General features: G+C 38.6%; 1 protein-coding gene across 6 annotated transcripts in view; it reads left to right on the plus strand.

The window, feature by feature from the left end:
* The window catches only part of akap6 (A kinase (PRKA) anchor protein 6), a 241,143-nt gene that overhangs the window by 47,128 nt on the left and 175,209 nt on the right, over window positions 1–18,806 (plus strand). For 5 of the 6 annotated variants that reach the window (XM_017302463.1, XM_017302464.1, XM_017302461.1 and 2 more), the window contains 7 exons: window positions 7,713–7,822; window positions 7,932–8,073; window positions 8,242–8,829; window positions 11,338–11,646; window positions 12,504–12,647; window positions 12,734–12,874; window positions 12,961–13,212. In XM_017302463.1, the coding sequence (XP_017157952.1) occupies window positions 7,713–7,822; window positions 7,932–8,073; window positions 8,242–8,829; window positions 11,338–11,646; window positions 12,504–12,647; window positions 12,734–12,874; window positions 12,961–13,212 (1,686 nt within the window). The remainder of the gene's footprint in view (window positions 1–7,712; window positions 7,823–7,931; window positions 8,074–8,241; window positions 8,830–11,337; window positions 11,647–12,503; window positions 12,648–12,733; window positions 12,875–12,960; window positions 13,213–18,806) is intronic. The other variant, XM_017302466.1, reaches the window with a different exon arrangement.

The following is an 18,806-nucleotide window of genomic DNA, read 5'->3' on the forward strand; positions in this document are numbered from 1 at the left end:
CACACTCTACTGGTGTGTTATTTCCTCTATAGTAGCAGCAGAGTTTTTGATGCTCTTTTCTTCTCTTTTGAAAAAGGATTTTGATTTTTTTTCACTTTTACGGTATTACGAGTGATCTGAAAATATCAAAGGGTGATAAAAGGTAAGAAATGGAATATTCTTAAAACTGGATTGAAAAATCACTTTTACCTAATGGCCTGGAGTGGGATAGAAATTTGCAGGGATTTGGTTGYATGGTTGGATGAGAGGTTTATGAATGCTGTATTGGTTTTWGCTATCTTGAAATGTTCAYAATGTGTTTGTAAAAAAAGCAAACAAAAAAAACTCCAACTAAAATAAAAAATAAAATTGTAAACTCACATGGCGAGGAGTATAAACACTAGCAATGAAGCTGGGAAACCATCACCTAACCAAAACAAAGAATAACTAAACACATGAAGTAAATAAACAAAATCTAACTAAAATAATTAAGAGCAGACTGATTAAAGCAGAACCAAGTCTGATCTAACAGAAGATCTAAGGTAAGAGATAACAAACGATCAAAACTATAGTGCAAACCCWGAAAAACTCAAAAAATAACCTCAGATCCTAACAAAAAAATGCTCTTTATGACTGAAAACTTCRGTTTTAGTTAAACCACAAAACATTATTTGTCCCTTAGTGCACTTGTAAACTGTTTATTCCTTTCAGAATGTTTTTGGAGGAATGGCTTTGTAGTCCATGACAGAACCAGACTGGTTTCTTTGTGCATAACTAACAACACACTCAGACCAGCTTCAACAAATATTTTTATAAAAACAATTGTTTTGATTTGTAGTTTAATAGACACTTTTCTTAACTAGTTCATATGGTTATACATATATTTTTCTTCCTATTTAATCTGGAAGTCGTACACAAAGATGAACTAAACATCAATAAATTCTGTTCTTGCTTTGGTTTTGCATGTTGGCCTAAACGCAGCAGTGTGTTTAAGGCCAAAGTCGATCCTGGAGGGCCGGCATCCTGCATGTTTTAATTCTCTCCCTAGTGGTTGTAACAACCTTCTCAGCAGGTCAATGTTCTTCTTAGGCCTCTAATGAGCCATCATTTGATGCAGGTGTGTTGAACCAGGGAGAAAACTAAAACATGGAGGATGCCTGGCTTCAAGGAATGACTTTGGGCACCACTGGCTTAAAATATTGCTTTAAAAGGCATCCAGAGATGCCACCATTAAAATTGTATCAGAATCTTACAAAACATAACTGTCATTATTTTAAAAGCATAGCAGTTTTAGCTATTTAGAAGCTGCTATACTTCTAAATTTGAAGAAATGGTATCTTACTCATTATTTTTGCATTAATAGAAATGATCTGTTAATCATAAGTGACCCTTAATGCCTTAGGAAATTCACTTTTTATTAAAGAGGATGATTCACAAAGGATCATCACAAAACATGATTTTAATATTTGTTTACATARTAAAATGTTTCAGACTTACTTTGATCCAAATCTCTGTCAGTCTAGAAAAAGGATTGGAATCCTTGTGCTGGTAGGTGGGCAGCTTTTGATGAGGAAAAAGAAAAGATTGTATTTTCTGGTATATCCATGGACACAGTCAAAATCCTTGAACACAAAAGGAAACTGTCACAGAAAAGCAGGACTTGAACCTAACAGACTGTGCCAATATGAAAAAGCAGAAAAATCATGTGCAACTTAAAAATGTTCTTATTGATTCTGCACTGAGCCTATCAGGAAAGGACTTTCCGTACATTTGTGTGTAAGGATTCAGGTTTAGGACTTGAAGAAATGAGATATAGTCCTCATCTGGTACTTCATCTTATTCATTTCAATGAAATTAGATTCATTGAAATGAATTGTAGGGTTGCTGTGGATACAACCTTATAATACATTTTAGAGTTTTCAGTGTTATCATTCAAGCTGTCCCTTTGAAGAAATAACTGTAACGAGTCTTTGTATCACAACAGCGGGTCTTGGTTGTCTTTGAAGCTGTTTAATTTGAATACTCCAGGGAAGGAGGGAACACATGGTTTTTGATCTCCAAGGTGAAATACATTGCGTTGATGGGCTGTAGTGGAGGAGTTGAAGGTTATTAGATCGAATGGGTATGGATGAGACCAAGCTGTCATGAGCAGTTTGAACATGGCCAGTAAGAAGCCCTTGATGTTCGTGGTGATGAAGCTGAGGAACGATTGGACCTGAAGGAAAAGTCTACTTGTTTTAGATTGATTTTGGGCAATTAGAAATGCTGCTGGATGTATGAGCTTTTGATTGACAGTTCATATCTTGAATGCACGTGACTGGAGAGTAAAAAATGTGTGTGTGTATMTGTTTTTCTTCTCACTCCATTAAGTGTGTATTGCGACTTTGTGTTTGATCATGTTGGCTCTCTCTTTTTAATGTACCATGATGATCCACACATAGCAGGTCTGAGATAGGAGGCATGCAAAACTGCAGCACTGTAACATGTCGACGAAAAGACAGACATTCATCTTGTACTTATGATGAGAAGAGAAGAAACAACTGCATACGTACCAAAAAAAGTTTTGATCTGCACTACTTTGTAATGTCTCAGTCTGAACATAAAAGTACAATCCCAAAGAAGGGACAAACAGAGGAGCAGAATCTCAGATTGCCTTTTTGTTTTTCTAAGCCAACTTGTTGTTTACAGGATTTGTTCTTAATTCAGTCAACAAAAAGTTTTTTCTTTTTTCTTTTTTTACATGGTTCTCACTTTATTTGGTTATTGGTTTTCATGAACCTGCTTTCAGTTGCCAATGAAAGTGGTATTTTCTATTAACCTAGAAAAGAGTTTGCAGAGTTGATGGCATCAGTTGAACAGTTCCAGTKCTCAGTATTTTTGGGAGGAAGAAGAGATGAACAAACAATAATAATAATGTGGTAGGTGAAACGGAGAAGCTGAAACTATTTTAGAAAATTTAAGCTTCACGATAAGGTTTAAGAGACGATTAGAACCAGAACAAAGTGCTGCAACACCCGTTTACCCTAAAGACTTGAAATATACAGCAAGATTAGATCATCGACACGTTGATTTTCCCTGTAGCTCTGTATGTGCATGCTTTAAATGATGATGTAAATGTATTTACACAAAGATCTTCTAAGTATTGAATGACCTCAGATTGACGATAGACTTTATTGATGATTTGTGTTGATTCAGTTTGACAGGCTTTCTGTTGAATGCTCTGTGTGTGTGTGTCCTTATCAGTATTGGCAAGTTTGTGTAAATTATTCAAACATCTGAAATACCCCACTGACATTTTCACCAGTTTTAGACTGACGTGATAAAGCTTTGATGTCGAAACTGAGTGTGTGTGTCCTCTGCCAACCAGAGTCTCTAATAAATTTGARTGTCTGATATGTTCTAATGGTGCATGAGAGAGTATTCCATGCAACCTTACTGAGATTTTGTCTTAATGGTATGTATGTATCATTTCCTGGACATGCTTTCTTTTCCTTGCTACCRCTTAAATCCTCCTTATTGTGCTTTATACCTATAATTTCTATTTACTGTGAGAATCGCATTTTATTTATTTTAATTATGAAATCTCTACAAGGTCAAGAAACAGTGTTTCATTGTAAGCAAACAATTACTAGCTGTCCTGTGGTAAAATGTTACATTGGACTAAAACTTAGACTGAATTCTTCCCTTACATATTTCCAGTTCTTTTCTTTTGACTCCATTCTATGCATCAGACCATTCAATAGGCAATCAGGTGGGTAAGGGGGGCAGCGAGGGGTTCAAGGTGAGTGGGTTGTTTTAAGGAGTGAAACCACAATAACCTCCTGTCAAGGTTCAGTTCTGTTCCATGTTTTCTCTGTAGATAACAGCTCTCACTGCAGTTCATTGGAGCTCCAAGCCTTAGAAATGGCTTTGTAACCCTTTGATAAATGTCTGACCTGGTTTCTTGCCTGTTCTTGAATTTCTTTAGGTAAGGTCATGATTTTAACATACTTCATGTTACTAGACAGGTTCTATTGATGTGATCTGTTGATTCTACAGGTGAAGCTCATAATAATGTTCTCAGGTAAAAGTTAAAAGTACTAACTGAGTAAATTTAACCAGTTGCTACCCACCTCTGAACATATGTAGCAACAACTTTATTATTCTTGTGAACAAGCTTAAAGTGATATATAGACATGGATTAACCACTCATCATTTAGCTAGTATGATGAGCATTTCTCAACTTGCACAATGAGAAGCTTTTGCCTTTTGCTGGCTTATGCGCTTGGCACATGGGAGGCATCATTRCTCGCTTTCCATTCCTTTCCTATGGAGCTTTTCCCATGAGCTGACAATCACTTGCCCTCAAGGCAAACCGCCCGGCAAAATTCATGCATGTGAAGTTTCAAGAGTGTAAGCATGTGAGTTAGGGACCCGCATGAATTTAAATATAGCCCATTTGCAGTTCAGTATTTCTTCGGCTCTACTTGGTCAATAAGTAATATTGATTGTAAGAAGGTCAAAGGAAGAGGGGAGACAGGACTTTTATTGATGACCAATCTACTTTTTTTCTCTCTCCTTTTTTAGATCCTTTTGTATCAGTTTTAAATGTCATTTACTTAGAGCTTAGAAAAACATCATGACATTTTGCTAAATTATAAATTAAACCACATTTGCAGCAGGTTTCTGTCCATAAATAAATTCATGATGAGKTGAAAGTGGAAACGATTAGAGCTGAAATGTACCAGGACCTTCAAATACAACATTAATTATAACTCATTTGCTCTCTGACCTCTGCAAATGCTGGTAAAGGGAATGAATGTCCAAAGGCTGGACCACACACTGCTCAACTTTCCTCACCAAAGCTAAATCTGTCAAACATGTCAGTGTCAGCCAATGTCTAAAATCTGAATATAGAGAAACATACTATGGAATGCAAGTTTAATGTGAATTCAGTTCTAAATCTCAGTACTGAAGTAATATAAGAACCAGGGAACAGTCCATGTAACTATCTCATTTACCCCTACATTAAGTCTAGGCCTTGAGGGCTGGTGTTCCTGGTTCAACACACTTGAATCAAATAGCCGAATCCTTCTCAGTATGCAGTCCAGTTCTCCAGTTTCCTGCTAATGCCCTCATTTTTTGCCTTAGGTGTGTTGAAGCAGGGACATCTAAAAACTGCAGCACACCAGCTCTCAAATACATGGCTTCCCTTCTGTAGTGCATAGTGTAGTGTACAGTAATGTGCACCGGACAGTTCTCAGTAGGTCAGAGTGTTAGACAACGTAGCATGAGACGGGCTGGCAGAGTATCTGACCTACATTCTGACTGGCTAGGTGCCTGTTATAATTCAGGAAGCGGCAGAACAARAGGTGTTATCTTGTTCAGGGAGGTCACCATGGAGCAACATGCAACAGCAGCCAAAKATAGAAGCAGAKGATCAACCAGGGGTTCAGTGCCAGGTCACCTGCTTTCTCAAAGGCGGCACAATAGAAAATGGGCCAGTTTTAGAACTGGACACAGCAAAGTTTGAGTGGAACAAAATTTATGTTTTTTTTATTTTTATTTTTATTTACAAATAGAAATGTTTCTTACTTCCATTCTGTTATGTTTTCAGATACTGTAGTAATTATTGCAAAGAAGAGCATTTCAATATGTTTATATGGTAAACAGAAGTAAAAAAGAGAGGCAGCAGGAGGAGAGGGATTGGTGAGAGTACTTTGAATCTGGCTATGGCTGATGTCAGCAGAGAGCAGTATGGTGATGGTGCAGTGTTTCCTTGTTTAATTTCCAGAGAGAATAGAGGAGGTCAGGCAGGCAGGGGATGTGATCCATGGACGCAGTCTGGACGTTGAGAGGATCTTTGTCCTGGTGGAGGTTGCCATGTTTGGGAGCCATTCACAAGGCAGAGGTTTCCCCAGGATCTGCAGCACAGGTGGAAAAAAACAAAAACATAAAAATACAAGCCACTAGTGAGCCTGATTACGACTTAGTGTGTGTAAAAACTGGGGAGATGTGGGAGCTGCACTCTAAACAGGATTAGTGGTTTACTGAGCTCAGTTCAGCTGCAGGTCAGGACTTTCAGTATCACAAAGACAGCTTACTTTTTACCTAGGTCTGTTTCCATGGTAATTCATTCTTGTTCCCTAACTGGTACAGGAGCAGATTGGTTTTTGCTGTTAAAGATCAAGAAAAAATAACAAATAAAGCTAATACTTAATGTGTAAATAGACTCCTTTTCTCTGCCATTCTGAGTTAGGCTGTTACATAACAGGAAAATCTTGGAATAATATTTAGGCTCTATGGTCATGTGCTATTAAAGCAGCTTATTCTGCACCACATCAAAATCCAAGTTACACTCGTTTTAAACTGTGGCCACAAAGACAATCTGCTGGTATGATATTTCAACTATGCATTTCTGGTTACCGTTGCTGTGTGTTGTGCACTTTCACAAATCTCCAGAAGTTTCCACTAATGCAAAATAGCATCATTAGAATTGTTGAACAGTTGCTAGGAAAAGAAGTTGAGGGAMGAAACTTTGGAAGAGCATCATTAAGAAGGGGCTTCAGAAGAGGAGCACACGTTAAAAGTAGAATTTATAAAATATTGATTAGAAAAGAAATGTGGACAATTCCATCATTAGGGATCATTTGGAGACAAAACCAAATGACAAATTCACACAGCTTTACTTGGAACTTGCACAATGCATGCTTATAGTATTTAATCTTAGAATGCAATGTTCAGGGATTAACATTGCATTCTGAGATACAGCCAGTGGAGCAATGGTGACGACGGTGGTAGGAGTTTAAAAATGTACATAATTATTCTGTCTTCCTTCTGTCCTTGGGCAACACACTTCACCCACCTTGTGCTCAGAGGGCTGATGGGACCGGTGCATGGCAGCCACAGCCCCAGGGCAGCCATTTACACATTTGATCAGTGTGTAAATGTGTGTGTGAATGGGAATGACTGGTTTCATTGTAAAGCATCTTTGAGGGTCCAGAAAACTGCTATTAAGTATGATGACCCATTACAAGTTTCCATCATAAGCGACAAAGTCAAAGATCTTCTGAATTTCCTTTCTACATTCATAGAAAGGAAACCGCCCCCATAAGTGGGGGCGGTGATATCAAATATATTTGAGCTTACAGAAAATGCTAAATCCTGTGATGACCCTGTTATTGGTTGAGTAAGTGTTTCAAATTTGAATGACATGCCACGCCTTAGTCTTCTAATAAGAAATGATGTCTGGGTCTTTATTACATTTTTAATTTCTGCAACTGGCAGGTTAAAAAACAGTCATTGTCTTTGTAGCACTTCCTCTTCTTAYACCTCCTGACCTTCCTGACTGTTGGGTCACAAGTTCTCATTCATACCTCGATGAATACCTTCTCCCTCAATTCAGTGTGGAAAGAAACTTTTTGTCTTATCCATTCATAATGTAGGAAACAGAAGGGAATTGTACATCATCACTTGGATGATGTACAAAAGCAGTTGCACCTTATTTCTGATTTGATAAATGTACCAAAGCGACAGAAAAACTGTAGTGTTCTTGATGTCGGCACTTCATGTGGATCCAGTCCCACATGAAACTGACTCATTGTTAAAAGTGGATGTGTGGAGTCAAACGTCCCTCCCGCCTCTTCTGCTTTTTCAGTGGCACACACACAGTTGGTGGCATGTGTAAGGGCTGATGAGTGTATATTTGCTTTGTGACATTCTGCTCACTTTTGAATGTATGTTTATGACTTTAGGACATCTGTGAGGACATTTCTGACCATGTGGAGCAGATTCATGCTTTACTGGAGACGGAGTTCTCCCTGAAGCTGCTGTCCTACTCTGTAAACATCATTGTAGACATTAGGTGAGTTTTTACAAGGAAATGATTGTAGCAAGGTATAAATTCTGCGGAGTATATTAATATTTAAGTAAGCTTAATCAAAAACACTGTTCTTGTTTTTGTGTTTTTGCAGGACAGTGCAGCTACTGTGGCACCAGCTCAGAGTCTCAGTTCTGGTTCTGAAAGAGCGTCTTCTGCAGGGTTTACAGGACCCTAACGGAAATTATACCCGGCAGACTGACATCCTGCAGGCATTCAGCCAGGACCAGTACCAGGTTGGTTTCAGATGAAGTTAAATGTCCATCTACACTTGGAATTGAAATGTAGTTGAAGGAAGGATTTCTTGAACCTATCAGATATGTCTTAAAACATTGTGGTAGTTTCTTTCACTTGGCTTGGTTACTGACAGTCTGGAACTTGAATATTGAATTATTTGTATTCAGGYCCGTCTGGATGCTCTCACAGAGGTGGACGACTGTGGTCAGCTGACGATCCGCTGCAGCCAGGACTACTTCTCCCTGGACTGTGGCATCACTGCCTTTGAGCTGAGCGACTACAGTCCCAGTGACCATCCTGAGGACCGGGGGACAGAGTCCACAGTGGAGGACACCTCCCAGGATATCATTCACACCGCAAACTCAAATCTTGAACTGCACAAGAGTTTACCTCAGCCCTCTCTGCCCAGTGACATAGACAACCACAGCCATTCTACACCTCAATCACCCACAAATCAAAGTGACATGCCCAAATACAGTGAAAGCTCCAAACGTCCACTGCAGGCTGTAAGTCACAGCACTGAATCTTCCCCCACTCAGCCATCCCTTCCGAAGAGAGCTGCCTTATTCTCAAACAAAGGAACCAAATCAAAAGGCAGTTTTAGGAAGACCAGGCAGCAGTCTGAGCTGCAGCATATGGCTGAGCTGAGTCAGAGCACCCCTTCTCTTGTAGATCCTCCAGACAGATCCAAGTTCTGGCTAGAACTGAACTCTGTTGATCTGAGAAACCTTCCACAATCCAGCGAGAGTCTTCAGGTTTGAGCTAATTTCTATACCTTTGTGATTTTGTTCTTATTTTATTAGCATTTTGTTTAACATGGAAATTTGACTTTTAAGCCAGGATTAACAACAAAATCAGAGTAAATCAGATTTATTTAACAATTCACAAGCTGCAGGGTTGTGAATTGTTGGATCGTTGTGTGTGTGTGTGTGTGTGTGTGTGTGTGTGTGTGTGGGGAGGGGTGGGGAAGGCTATCTGTCTCAAGGACTGTTAAAAGTATTGAGCTACTGTACCAACTTACATAATATCAAAGAAAAAACACTACTCCTACATGGTGCTAAATCAGTTGTTTTACTTTGGGACAATAAAAAATAATTACAAATCTGGTACAAAATTTGCATTAACAATTAATTGTTAATTGTTCAGAGGAAAAAAAACTTATGGTTCAATGTTGAAGGGGAAAAAATAAGTAGTCATGAACAGAGAAAAATCACAGAAAATATACTAAAGATTCTATGGTTTTATGACAAACTAATTTGTTAAGGCTTCACAAATTCACAAATTGAAACAACAACCAACCTCTATCAGTTACAGGTTCCAACATTTTTATTCAGTTTGTATGATGCAGCCTCATCACTTACATTTTTAAAATAGATTGAAATCTTAACTGCCTATAGTCACTGAGGTAATGTTCCTTTTGTAAAAAATAAATGTTTGAATTCTCTTTGCTAAATGGGAAAACACATTATTGTACTAAAAAATCTCTTTATCAAACCTACTTTCAATTGATGGAAGGGTGGGGGAGACTATAATTTTAATGTTCATTTGTACTTTTAATGTGGAGGTAACGACTGCCACCTGTATCTGATGCTCCTTTAACAGATACACTGCACCATAAATGAATTTGAATTTGATTCATTATGCTAACCAACCCATGGCTCTAGGTCAGTCATTGTTGGTTGAGGTTGTGATCGTTCGGTGTGGTGGATAAGGGTCTCATGTGCTCCAACATCACCATTCGTCATCCCTCATTGCGGCATGACGCTCACAGCTGAATGGGATATCCCTACTTGTGATTTCTCAGTAATAGACAACTCAAATGGGATTCATTTTTGCAGGTTTATGACGCCAGTATTTTATGATAGTGGCACATAGAATGACAGGAAACAGTCCTACCTTATCGTTTCTCTATCTCCAAACACGTCAAGTTGGGGTGACACCCAGAAGCTTGACTATGATCTCATCCTATCAAAAGCTGATAGCTCCCAAGTTGTCTCTGAATTTTTTTCTAGCTGTTGACTTGCAAACTTAACACAGGACTGCACAGACGTGCTCTGCTGCTTCTCAGTGGCGTCTGTTACCGGTGGTGTTATTGTTGAATGTGATCTCAGCTGCTTTTAGATTATCCACATGCTTCTCTTCTTTTGATCATCATTTTTACCCCATTGCATCCATCTTGCATGGAGCTCCTGATCRGTCACTGCCTGTTTTACATTTAGACTATGTGATGATAATCTCAATCACTCTCGCCAAGCTTGTTGCTGACTGTCGCAGCCCATTCCAACCGTGTCCAGACCAACTATCTTGTCCCTGACGTCTTTGGGCAGCTCTTTGGTTTTACTCATGATGGTGAAAAGTTTGGAATGGAGAGATGGAAAGGATAGATGTGCTTTGCATGCATAATTCATCTGTGACTGACACTTGGCCACATAACCAATCCAATGTATTGTAATGGCTCAAATATTTATTTTACTGAATGTGATTCAAATCAGTAAAAATGTTTTCTTCCGATGATGTTTTGGTCCCCAACAGGGCTTGGTTGAATATTGCGTTTATAATCAAAGCTGTACTAATCAACACATGGATTTAAATTATTTCCTTGCATTAATCAGTTTTACACATTTTAAGCCTCTACTGACCTTTTAACAGTTTCATTAATTATTTTAAAAATAACTCAGCATCTTTGTAGGGTAGTTACTGCACTTTTTGCCAGGGGTTGTATTTGGGCAGGAATCAAGCAAAATCATAATCATATATGGGTGGTTTGTGTTCTTGAAGCATTTGATTGATCACATTTAAAATTAAGCCTTTTATGAATGACCAAGAAAAGAAAAAAATGTCCTAATAGCTGGAAAGTTTTGTTCTGACATAATTCTATTTTTATTATTATTATTATCAAACCCAGGCTTYCTGTCRTGGTGGACAGATTATAGTTCTTTGGACATTTCAAAATAGAGAACAAATACACGTATTCCCCAAGCACATAAAATAGAAACTTTTTATTTTTCTACTATTAAATTTTGGTCAACTTTCTAACTTTGATGGGTAACATCATATTTTATTTTCAATTTGAAAATAGAAACCACTTRCAATGAATCAAGTCCATTGCAGGTGGTTTCTAGATGGTAAAAGGCTTAACAGACGTTTCTCTTCCCAGCTGCACTTTGGAAAATTTCTTTTTGAAAACGATTGACTATTGTTTCCACTTTTTTAAAGTATGTTAAGCAAAAGTTGTCATCTCTAACTAAAGATTTTGATTACAGAGAACAATTGAGCACAACCTCAAAAACCACCATGTGAGCTCAACACATAGAAAACCTGAAAGAAGTTCTGTCACCAATGGCAGCCTGCCCGTCTGCCGCCTGATGTCTCTGGATGAAATATCCACCCAAGCAGAAAGGAGGCAGAAAAGGACATATGCAGTCAGTATGGGTGACTCGGACTCCTCCCTGCCCTCCCCCATTTCAGAGCAGCTTCTGTCCTCAGACCTGGAGGCATCTGGAGAGGAATCTGATGCTCAGCGGGGTGGAAGCAGGAATGCAGGGTGGACAGTGAACCAGCAGGGGCACAAGGTGACTATTTCTTTGCAGGAGCCAGGATTTTGCAGATGCTATTCAGTTTTTACTTTCATGGTGCTTATAAAACTATTTATAGTTTTTACTTGTGGAGTTTTTTTTCCAAAGCAGCCTTAAAACGATACATTTCTTTAATRTACCTTTTGACACCATTTCATGTTCAAGTAGATTTTTCTCTTTTCAATCAATAATATTGTTTGACAAACACTCATACTAATACTTCTTAATTAATAAATGTAACAGATTTGTTTTTGTTTGCATCATCTGTTCTTCATATGAGCATTCTTTTCTTAAAKGACTTGAAATGGCATTTTYTCCTTGCATGTTCAAAACCAAAAAAATAAGTGCTGAATAGTTCTGTAAATATTTTCTGAAAAATGCATAAAGAAAAAAAGGTTGTTGATGTTGAAATAAACACATTGAGATTATCATGTTCATTACTAAGTACTTGATTATAAGTCCTTTTGGTAACACTTTATTTGACGGGGTGTGCATACATTTTTTTTAAAGCAAATTTGCAATAAAAGTGCATYGAAAGCATGCACTTTTATTGTAACTTTGCATTCAGTGAATAATGACACTTAAAGCAAAGTTGAATTAAAACKTGTATTGAAAGTCCATTAAAATGGTCAACTTTGCATTAAAAGTGTCATTACGTATTTACCGAATGATACTTCAKGACAACAGTCATAAACATTCATGAAAACTTCATCTTCATGACAGGTTTTATGTCAGTCTTATGTACACCCTGTCAAATAAAGTCTTACCGTACTTTTTCTTTGTTGACTGGTCCTTAGAGTGAATTACTGTACATGTGAAGGACAGTGAAATGCTGATGCTGCTTTCTTGTGCAGAAGGGATCCCAGTTTCCATCAGAAAGGATTCAGTCCAGAGAGCACTGGTATGGATCAGACGAGTTCCTGGCTCTCCCTGCTCAGCTCCATGAAACTGAGATGCTGGCTGTGAAACTAGAAAGTCTGATACAGTCCAGCACCCTGGTCAGTACAGAACTGCGGCTCATTGACCATAACTATACACAATGTGTTGAAATTGGTTTCTGATGTTTTTTTGAACCTGTTCACAGCAGAACCAGAGAGGTCTGCAGGATGTGGATGACTGGGAACTGTCAGAGCTTAACATGGACTGGGACGCTGGAGAAAGTGGAGTCAACACGAGAAACATAGTGGGGAGCGGGGATTACAGTCCATCTCCCCTGCTGTCACTGGTATGACAGCATATTTTGTGTTAAGAAGTATCAAAAAGCAAATCATTTCCTGGTGAAGTGACATGTACTTGTGGACTCTTCATCAGCATCCTCATAGACAAACCTCAGTGAGCTGCTTCAGCTCCTCCTCCAGTGATGTTGCTCCATCATTGGAAGACAGCATAGAATCAGGGCCCTTGAGTGACCTGCTGTCAGGAGAGGAGCAGAGCAGGAGGTATGTGGATGGCTCCCCCCAGCTGACAGCGCCCCTGGTGGATGGGCGTGGATGTGCTTCTCTGATGAAAAAACTGCTGGAGGACATCCAGGATCACAACGAAGGCATCTGGGTAAAGATGGAGGTAATTTTTTACACACAGTTTGCTCCTATATTTTGCATTGGTCTATCTTTCTTCTGGTTCTGTTTCCATCTCGGTATTTCTGTACTGTATGACCAGGTTTGATAGTCAGCACTAGCTTCTGTTTTCCCTGATCTATGTGAACACAACACATCAAAATATTTTCACACTTCACATGTTCAAATGCAGTAGGACAAGTTGACCTGAATTCCCTCAACATTTGACTGATGGAATGAAAACCTGGTATTAGATCTTCCTGTGAACCTGTTAATTCATTAAGCTTCTTCTAAAAGGTCACATTTGATTGGCAGGCAGATTACTGATGAGGCTTCCTAGTGAACTAATCAGTCATATCTGTCATTTGGAGTGTGGTAAAATTCCAATAACTGGGGATTCATACTTCTCATACCTGAACTTTTAAATACAACTACAAAGAGAGGGTGTTCACGTTTATGTTCCCCACCTTTCACTGCTGTAAGATTAAATTTTTAACCTCTCTAGAACAGTTTAGTTAGCAGAGATGATGTCTGCTCAACTCTACTGTCTGTCAGGCATTAATAGAATGTAGCAAATCTACCCTCTTTTTGTTAGTTGGGTGAGATGCTCACTGATAAAACTAGAAAACTGTTCTGGGATATTCATGGTTGACTCAGTTTAGCCAACTTCATTTAAGACATTTAACTTGATATCTAATAAATGTCAAACATCTTACTCATCAAGGTGAAAATTATTCACACCCATAGGAAATTTAGTTTTAGTATTATTTTTCGTTTAGCCAAGATGATTGTAGCTGAAATGAAATAAGAGGGTAGCTCTCAAAACTGTGAAAAAGGTAAGAGCATAAACTATAAAAATTAAAAATCACCTTTTATAATTAGGTTATATTAAAAAATGTAGCTTGAAGCAGAGGTCATGCTGTACTTTTTTGTTGTCTGTCATTTTAACTGACAGAAGCAGAATAATTCCATCATATTCTATTTTGGCCCGTCGATTTTTAAATGCTGTCTGCGTAGGCTATTCAGCTGCGTTTAATTTTTATGCAGTTTAATCAATCAAATTTTTTTTGTATAGCACGTTTCAGCAACAAGACATTTCAAAGCACAAAAACATCAAGTCATGAAACATAGAATCAAGAATCTGTTAAATTTAATTAATATTCGCATTTAAGAGAATCTAGATCGCATCTAATGTTTTCTCCGTAGTGTCAAAAAAAAAACATTGACTGTTGCAACAAAAACAACATACGAACAGTGAAATTAAATGATTTCACTTAAATTGTGAACAACTCACCTGCTCTGGTCTGAACACAGCAGCACAACTTCCTGCTGGTTTGCATCTGGAGCTGAAATCTGTGCTAGTTTAGATCGGGCCTTAAATTCCAACCTGACTGAGTTTGTGTCTGATCCAACCCGACTGATTGACGTTAATAGAGGCACAAGGCAGAATTAAACCTTACATATTTTAATTAAGATTTTACTGTTTTTGTTTTTAGACCACCATTTCAGGAAATGGCGTTACTTCYCCCCTTTTTGGCTTCTGTTTAACATCTTCCATATTGTCGCTTGTTGTAAGTTTGAGTCAGGTGTGAATCATCTGGGATGTGTGACTGATAGGATCCTGCTCCGCTCTAGCTACTGCTAGGGTGAATGAGGGTGGAGTTGCGTCATATTTTGGTTTAGTTTTCTCTCTCTCTCTCTCTCTCTCTCTCTCTCTCTTTCTCTTTTTCTCTCTCTTGCACTGCATGCTGGGAGTTGGTGGAAGAGCATAAGATTGAGAATTATATCTTTTTTTTATTTCCAATGTTTTTTTCTGTATATTATCYTTATTGTGTTTTGTGGAGTTACATTAATTGATTACATTTCTGTGTGTGACAACCAAAATTTTGCCTTTTGGTGCAAAATGCTGGGAATGGATTTTACCAAAGTTACGAGGCAGATCATACCCAGTGGAGCAGTTTGGTGGTGGGAGAAGTTGTAGGTTGTAGCATTAAATCTTCTGCTTGGTTGAACAGCGCTCTGGTCATTTTTGTTGACAGTGTGGAGAAGGCAAACAAAGGGCATTGSTGTGAATGATGTCTTTGTCTGTTTCCCTGTTGAGTATTCCTGCTAAAACAACAAAACAAAAAAAACCACGATTGCAAGTATACCTCCGTTCATCAGGGAGGAATTGTTGATGAGAGAACTGTAGCGGGAAAATTGTTTTCCCCGTCAGAAGAATGCCATTGGGTTGGAGTTAAATCACGTTGTTTCACGCTGAAGAAAGGTCCATATGATTCTAAATTTTAAAAGAAAAACGTCTTAACTTGGTGTTTAATGTGTGAGTTTATGGGTTTGATTAGGCTATTAACGTAATTTTGTGCACTTTTGTTTCGAAGTGTCTGTAAAAATGAAAAAAATCTGATTGTATTATTGGTTCTCAAACCGAAAACGAAGAAAGAGATATAGAAATGGAATATTCAGGAAAGGGTCCAGAATCAGAAAGCAATATGGATGAGGAGGAGGAAGGTGAAGATGAAGGTTGGACTGAAGATGGTTTGGCCAGTTCAACCTGTAATTTTCTTCTTCAGTCAGTAGAGGAAAGGTTAGCATGTGCAAAACTTTAAACAATTTCTGAAAGCTACAAAGAACATACAACATGTAAGAGTAGAGGATTTTTTTTCCTGACAAGAAACTTTTTCAAGAGGTCCAAGAAGCACACAGCRACTGTTTAAATGAGATATAGAGAGAATGGAGGCCAGAAATTATTTTGGGTCATTTAAGCCAGACCAGTGGGGGAGATGCCATTCTTTTTTTCAAATTGTTTTTACTGGAATAATATCAGGGCTGCACAGTGGCGCAGTTGGTAGAGCTGTTGCCTTGCAGCAAGAAGGTTCTGGGTTCGATACCCGGCCCCGGTCTTTCTACATGGAATTTGCATTAAATTATCATAATTTACACAATCATGCAAAGTTGGCACTTTTAATGAACTTTTAATTCAACTTTTAGAGCAACTTTGCATTAAAAGTGTCATTATTTACCGAATGACATTTCATGACAACTGTCATAAACATTCATAAAGACTCCTTCATGTTCATGACAGGTGCTATGTCATGTTTATGACAGTGTCATGTCAGTCTTATGCACACCCCTTCAAATAAAGTGTTGCCATACATTGTTTCACTACTATCAGAGATTGACATAAAATAGTGGTCTCCTTAAAAAGTGAAAAAGTTACATAAATTTCAAATAGAGGGGATAGATACAATGATAAACGTAAAGGCAAGGTKCAAATCCATAAACTGATGCAAGGATGTTGAAAAAGTCATGAGCAGTCTTACAAAGCTTGAAAGTGTGATGAAGACAAGTTCACAAACTCAGAAACTCAGCAGGGTGTTGGTGCAGCGAAAGCAGTACAGCTTGTGTGTGCAGGTCACATTGCATCTGCTGACACACAGCAGCAGAGCGGAGAGTGCTTCTCTAGCTTTAGATKCACTGAAAAAAGAAAATAGTTGAACCAACTTAATTGAATTGCTTCAATTGGTAACAAGTGATTCAATGAGTTTATTCAACTTAATTTATTAAGTTGGTTTAACTTKACAAATTTAATCAGTCTTAAATAATTTAGTTTACTTAAAATAAAGAAGCAGACTAATAAAGGATTTTAAAAAGGTTTTATTGGCTCTAGTGGCCTTTTATTTAGAGTAGTTAGACAGGAAAGACGCACAATTAAGGTAATCAGGCAGGAATCGAACCTGCGACATCCGTGTTGATGACTAAGGTCTCCTTATGTGGGTTGTGCTCTACCCCTGCGCCACAACAGCACCATGGTTAGTACAGGGTCTGTCCCTGGTGAAACTTAATTGTCTCAAAGTCGAAGCAAAAAGTTCCTTTAAGTTAAAAATATATAAGTTAAGCTAATTCAACACAAATGGTGGTTTCATCATTAAACCAAACAAAATTAACTGAGATTAATGTAAAAAATCCATAACATGAACTGCACCCCAAATACACTTTTTAGAGTGTGTGGGGAAACTGCACACATGTAGGAGACCTTGGTCTCCTACACACGCGCACACACACACGCATGTGCGCACGCACGCACGCACGCACGCACGCACGCACGCACACACACTTCTCACTCCTTTGTGCTCTGAGTAATTAGCTGATTAGCTGCTTATGTAGCAGCATGTAATCATAGCAGTGGCTGAGCTGACTAATTCAGGAAGTAAAGACATAATAAAGTAATCAGTACATGCATATCTTTTAGATGAAACTAAGAGATCCGCTATAGCATCAGGTTGAGCAACTAAAGCGATCCACTAAACTGGACATTAAACTACTGTAGAGCGGACTGAAGCAAAGAAAACTTCCCAAACAGGCTCAACGTTAAACCTAGTTTATCACTGCAGATCAAGTGAAAAGGAATTGTAGAGCCAAAATTAACACCATATCCAAAAAAGCCTTGGGAATAGAGGCTAGGGTAAAGGAAACATCCCTGAATAATCCCTACAGAGGGAAACATCCATCCATCCATTTTCTAACACCCTTGTCCCTAGCGGGGTCGGGAGGGGTGCTGGTGCCCATCTCCACCAAACGTTTCGGATGAGAGGCGGGGTCACCCTGGACAGGTCACCAGTCTGTCGCACGGAGGAGTTTTAATTGCTCAAGACAAATCTGCACTGCACCAAACGTGCAAAAAAAAAAAAAATATTTAGTGCAATTTTTTTTGCAATTTGTGCATGAAATATACCAGGAATAATACATGCAAAACAATAATTAAAAAAAAAAACATAAAATCATATTAAAATCTTTGATACTTGTTGCCCTCACAGGTAGCGTTGTTTTGCTAGGTTCCCAATAGGTGGCAGCGTGATCCCAATAATTTTTTCAGCTGACCCCACCACTCTGCTCAGTGCCTTCCTGTCTGAGGCGCTGCTGCTCTCATGCTGCTGGTAAGCACACTGTCAATGGTGCCTCCTTAGAAGGTAATAAGGATTGATTGGCTGAGGTGAGCTCTCAGGTAAGAGTGTCATGAACCTGATGTGCGGGTCGATGTCCACAGCAGTGTTGTGGATGTAGAGCGGGATGTGCACATGCCGTTTCCTCCTGAAATCCATCACCAGTTCTTTGGTTTTTCCCACATTCAGAAGCAGGTTGATGCTGCTGCACCATTCTAAAAGTCTCAACTCCTCTCTGTGGTGTTCTCCTCACCGTCCTGGATCAGACCCACCACTGTTGGACACATCCCTGCTGCATGTCACACTCCTCCTTTCAAATTTCATTCTGTGATTTAGTTATTCATTTTTTCCCCCATAAGGCACAGACATGATAAGCAAAGGTGTAATCCTTCATTGGTCCCTTGCATCAGTTTAATATTTGCTGGTGTTACTTGTGGTCACAGAGGATGAGTGGAGGATACAAGAGCAAGCCTACATCAGCAAACAGGACCACATTAATGTGAATTTACAAAAAACACCCATAGTTGCTTATAATCACTGAACTTGGCAACTATGCTTAACATCCAATCACCCTGACTCGGACTGCAATGTCATATTAGATTGCCTGTAGAGAGAGATGAAATATACAACCAACTGTATTATATATATATATATATATATA

Source organism: Poecilia reticulata, linkage group LG22, assembly GCF_000633615.1.
Source record: "Poecilia reticulata strain Guanapo linkage group LG22, Guppy_female_1.0+MT, whole genome shotgun sequence".
NCBI classification, from domain to species: domain Eukaryota; kingdom Metazoa; phylum Chordata; class Actinopteri; order Cyprinodontiformes; family Poeciliidae; genus Poecilia; species Poecilia reticulata.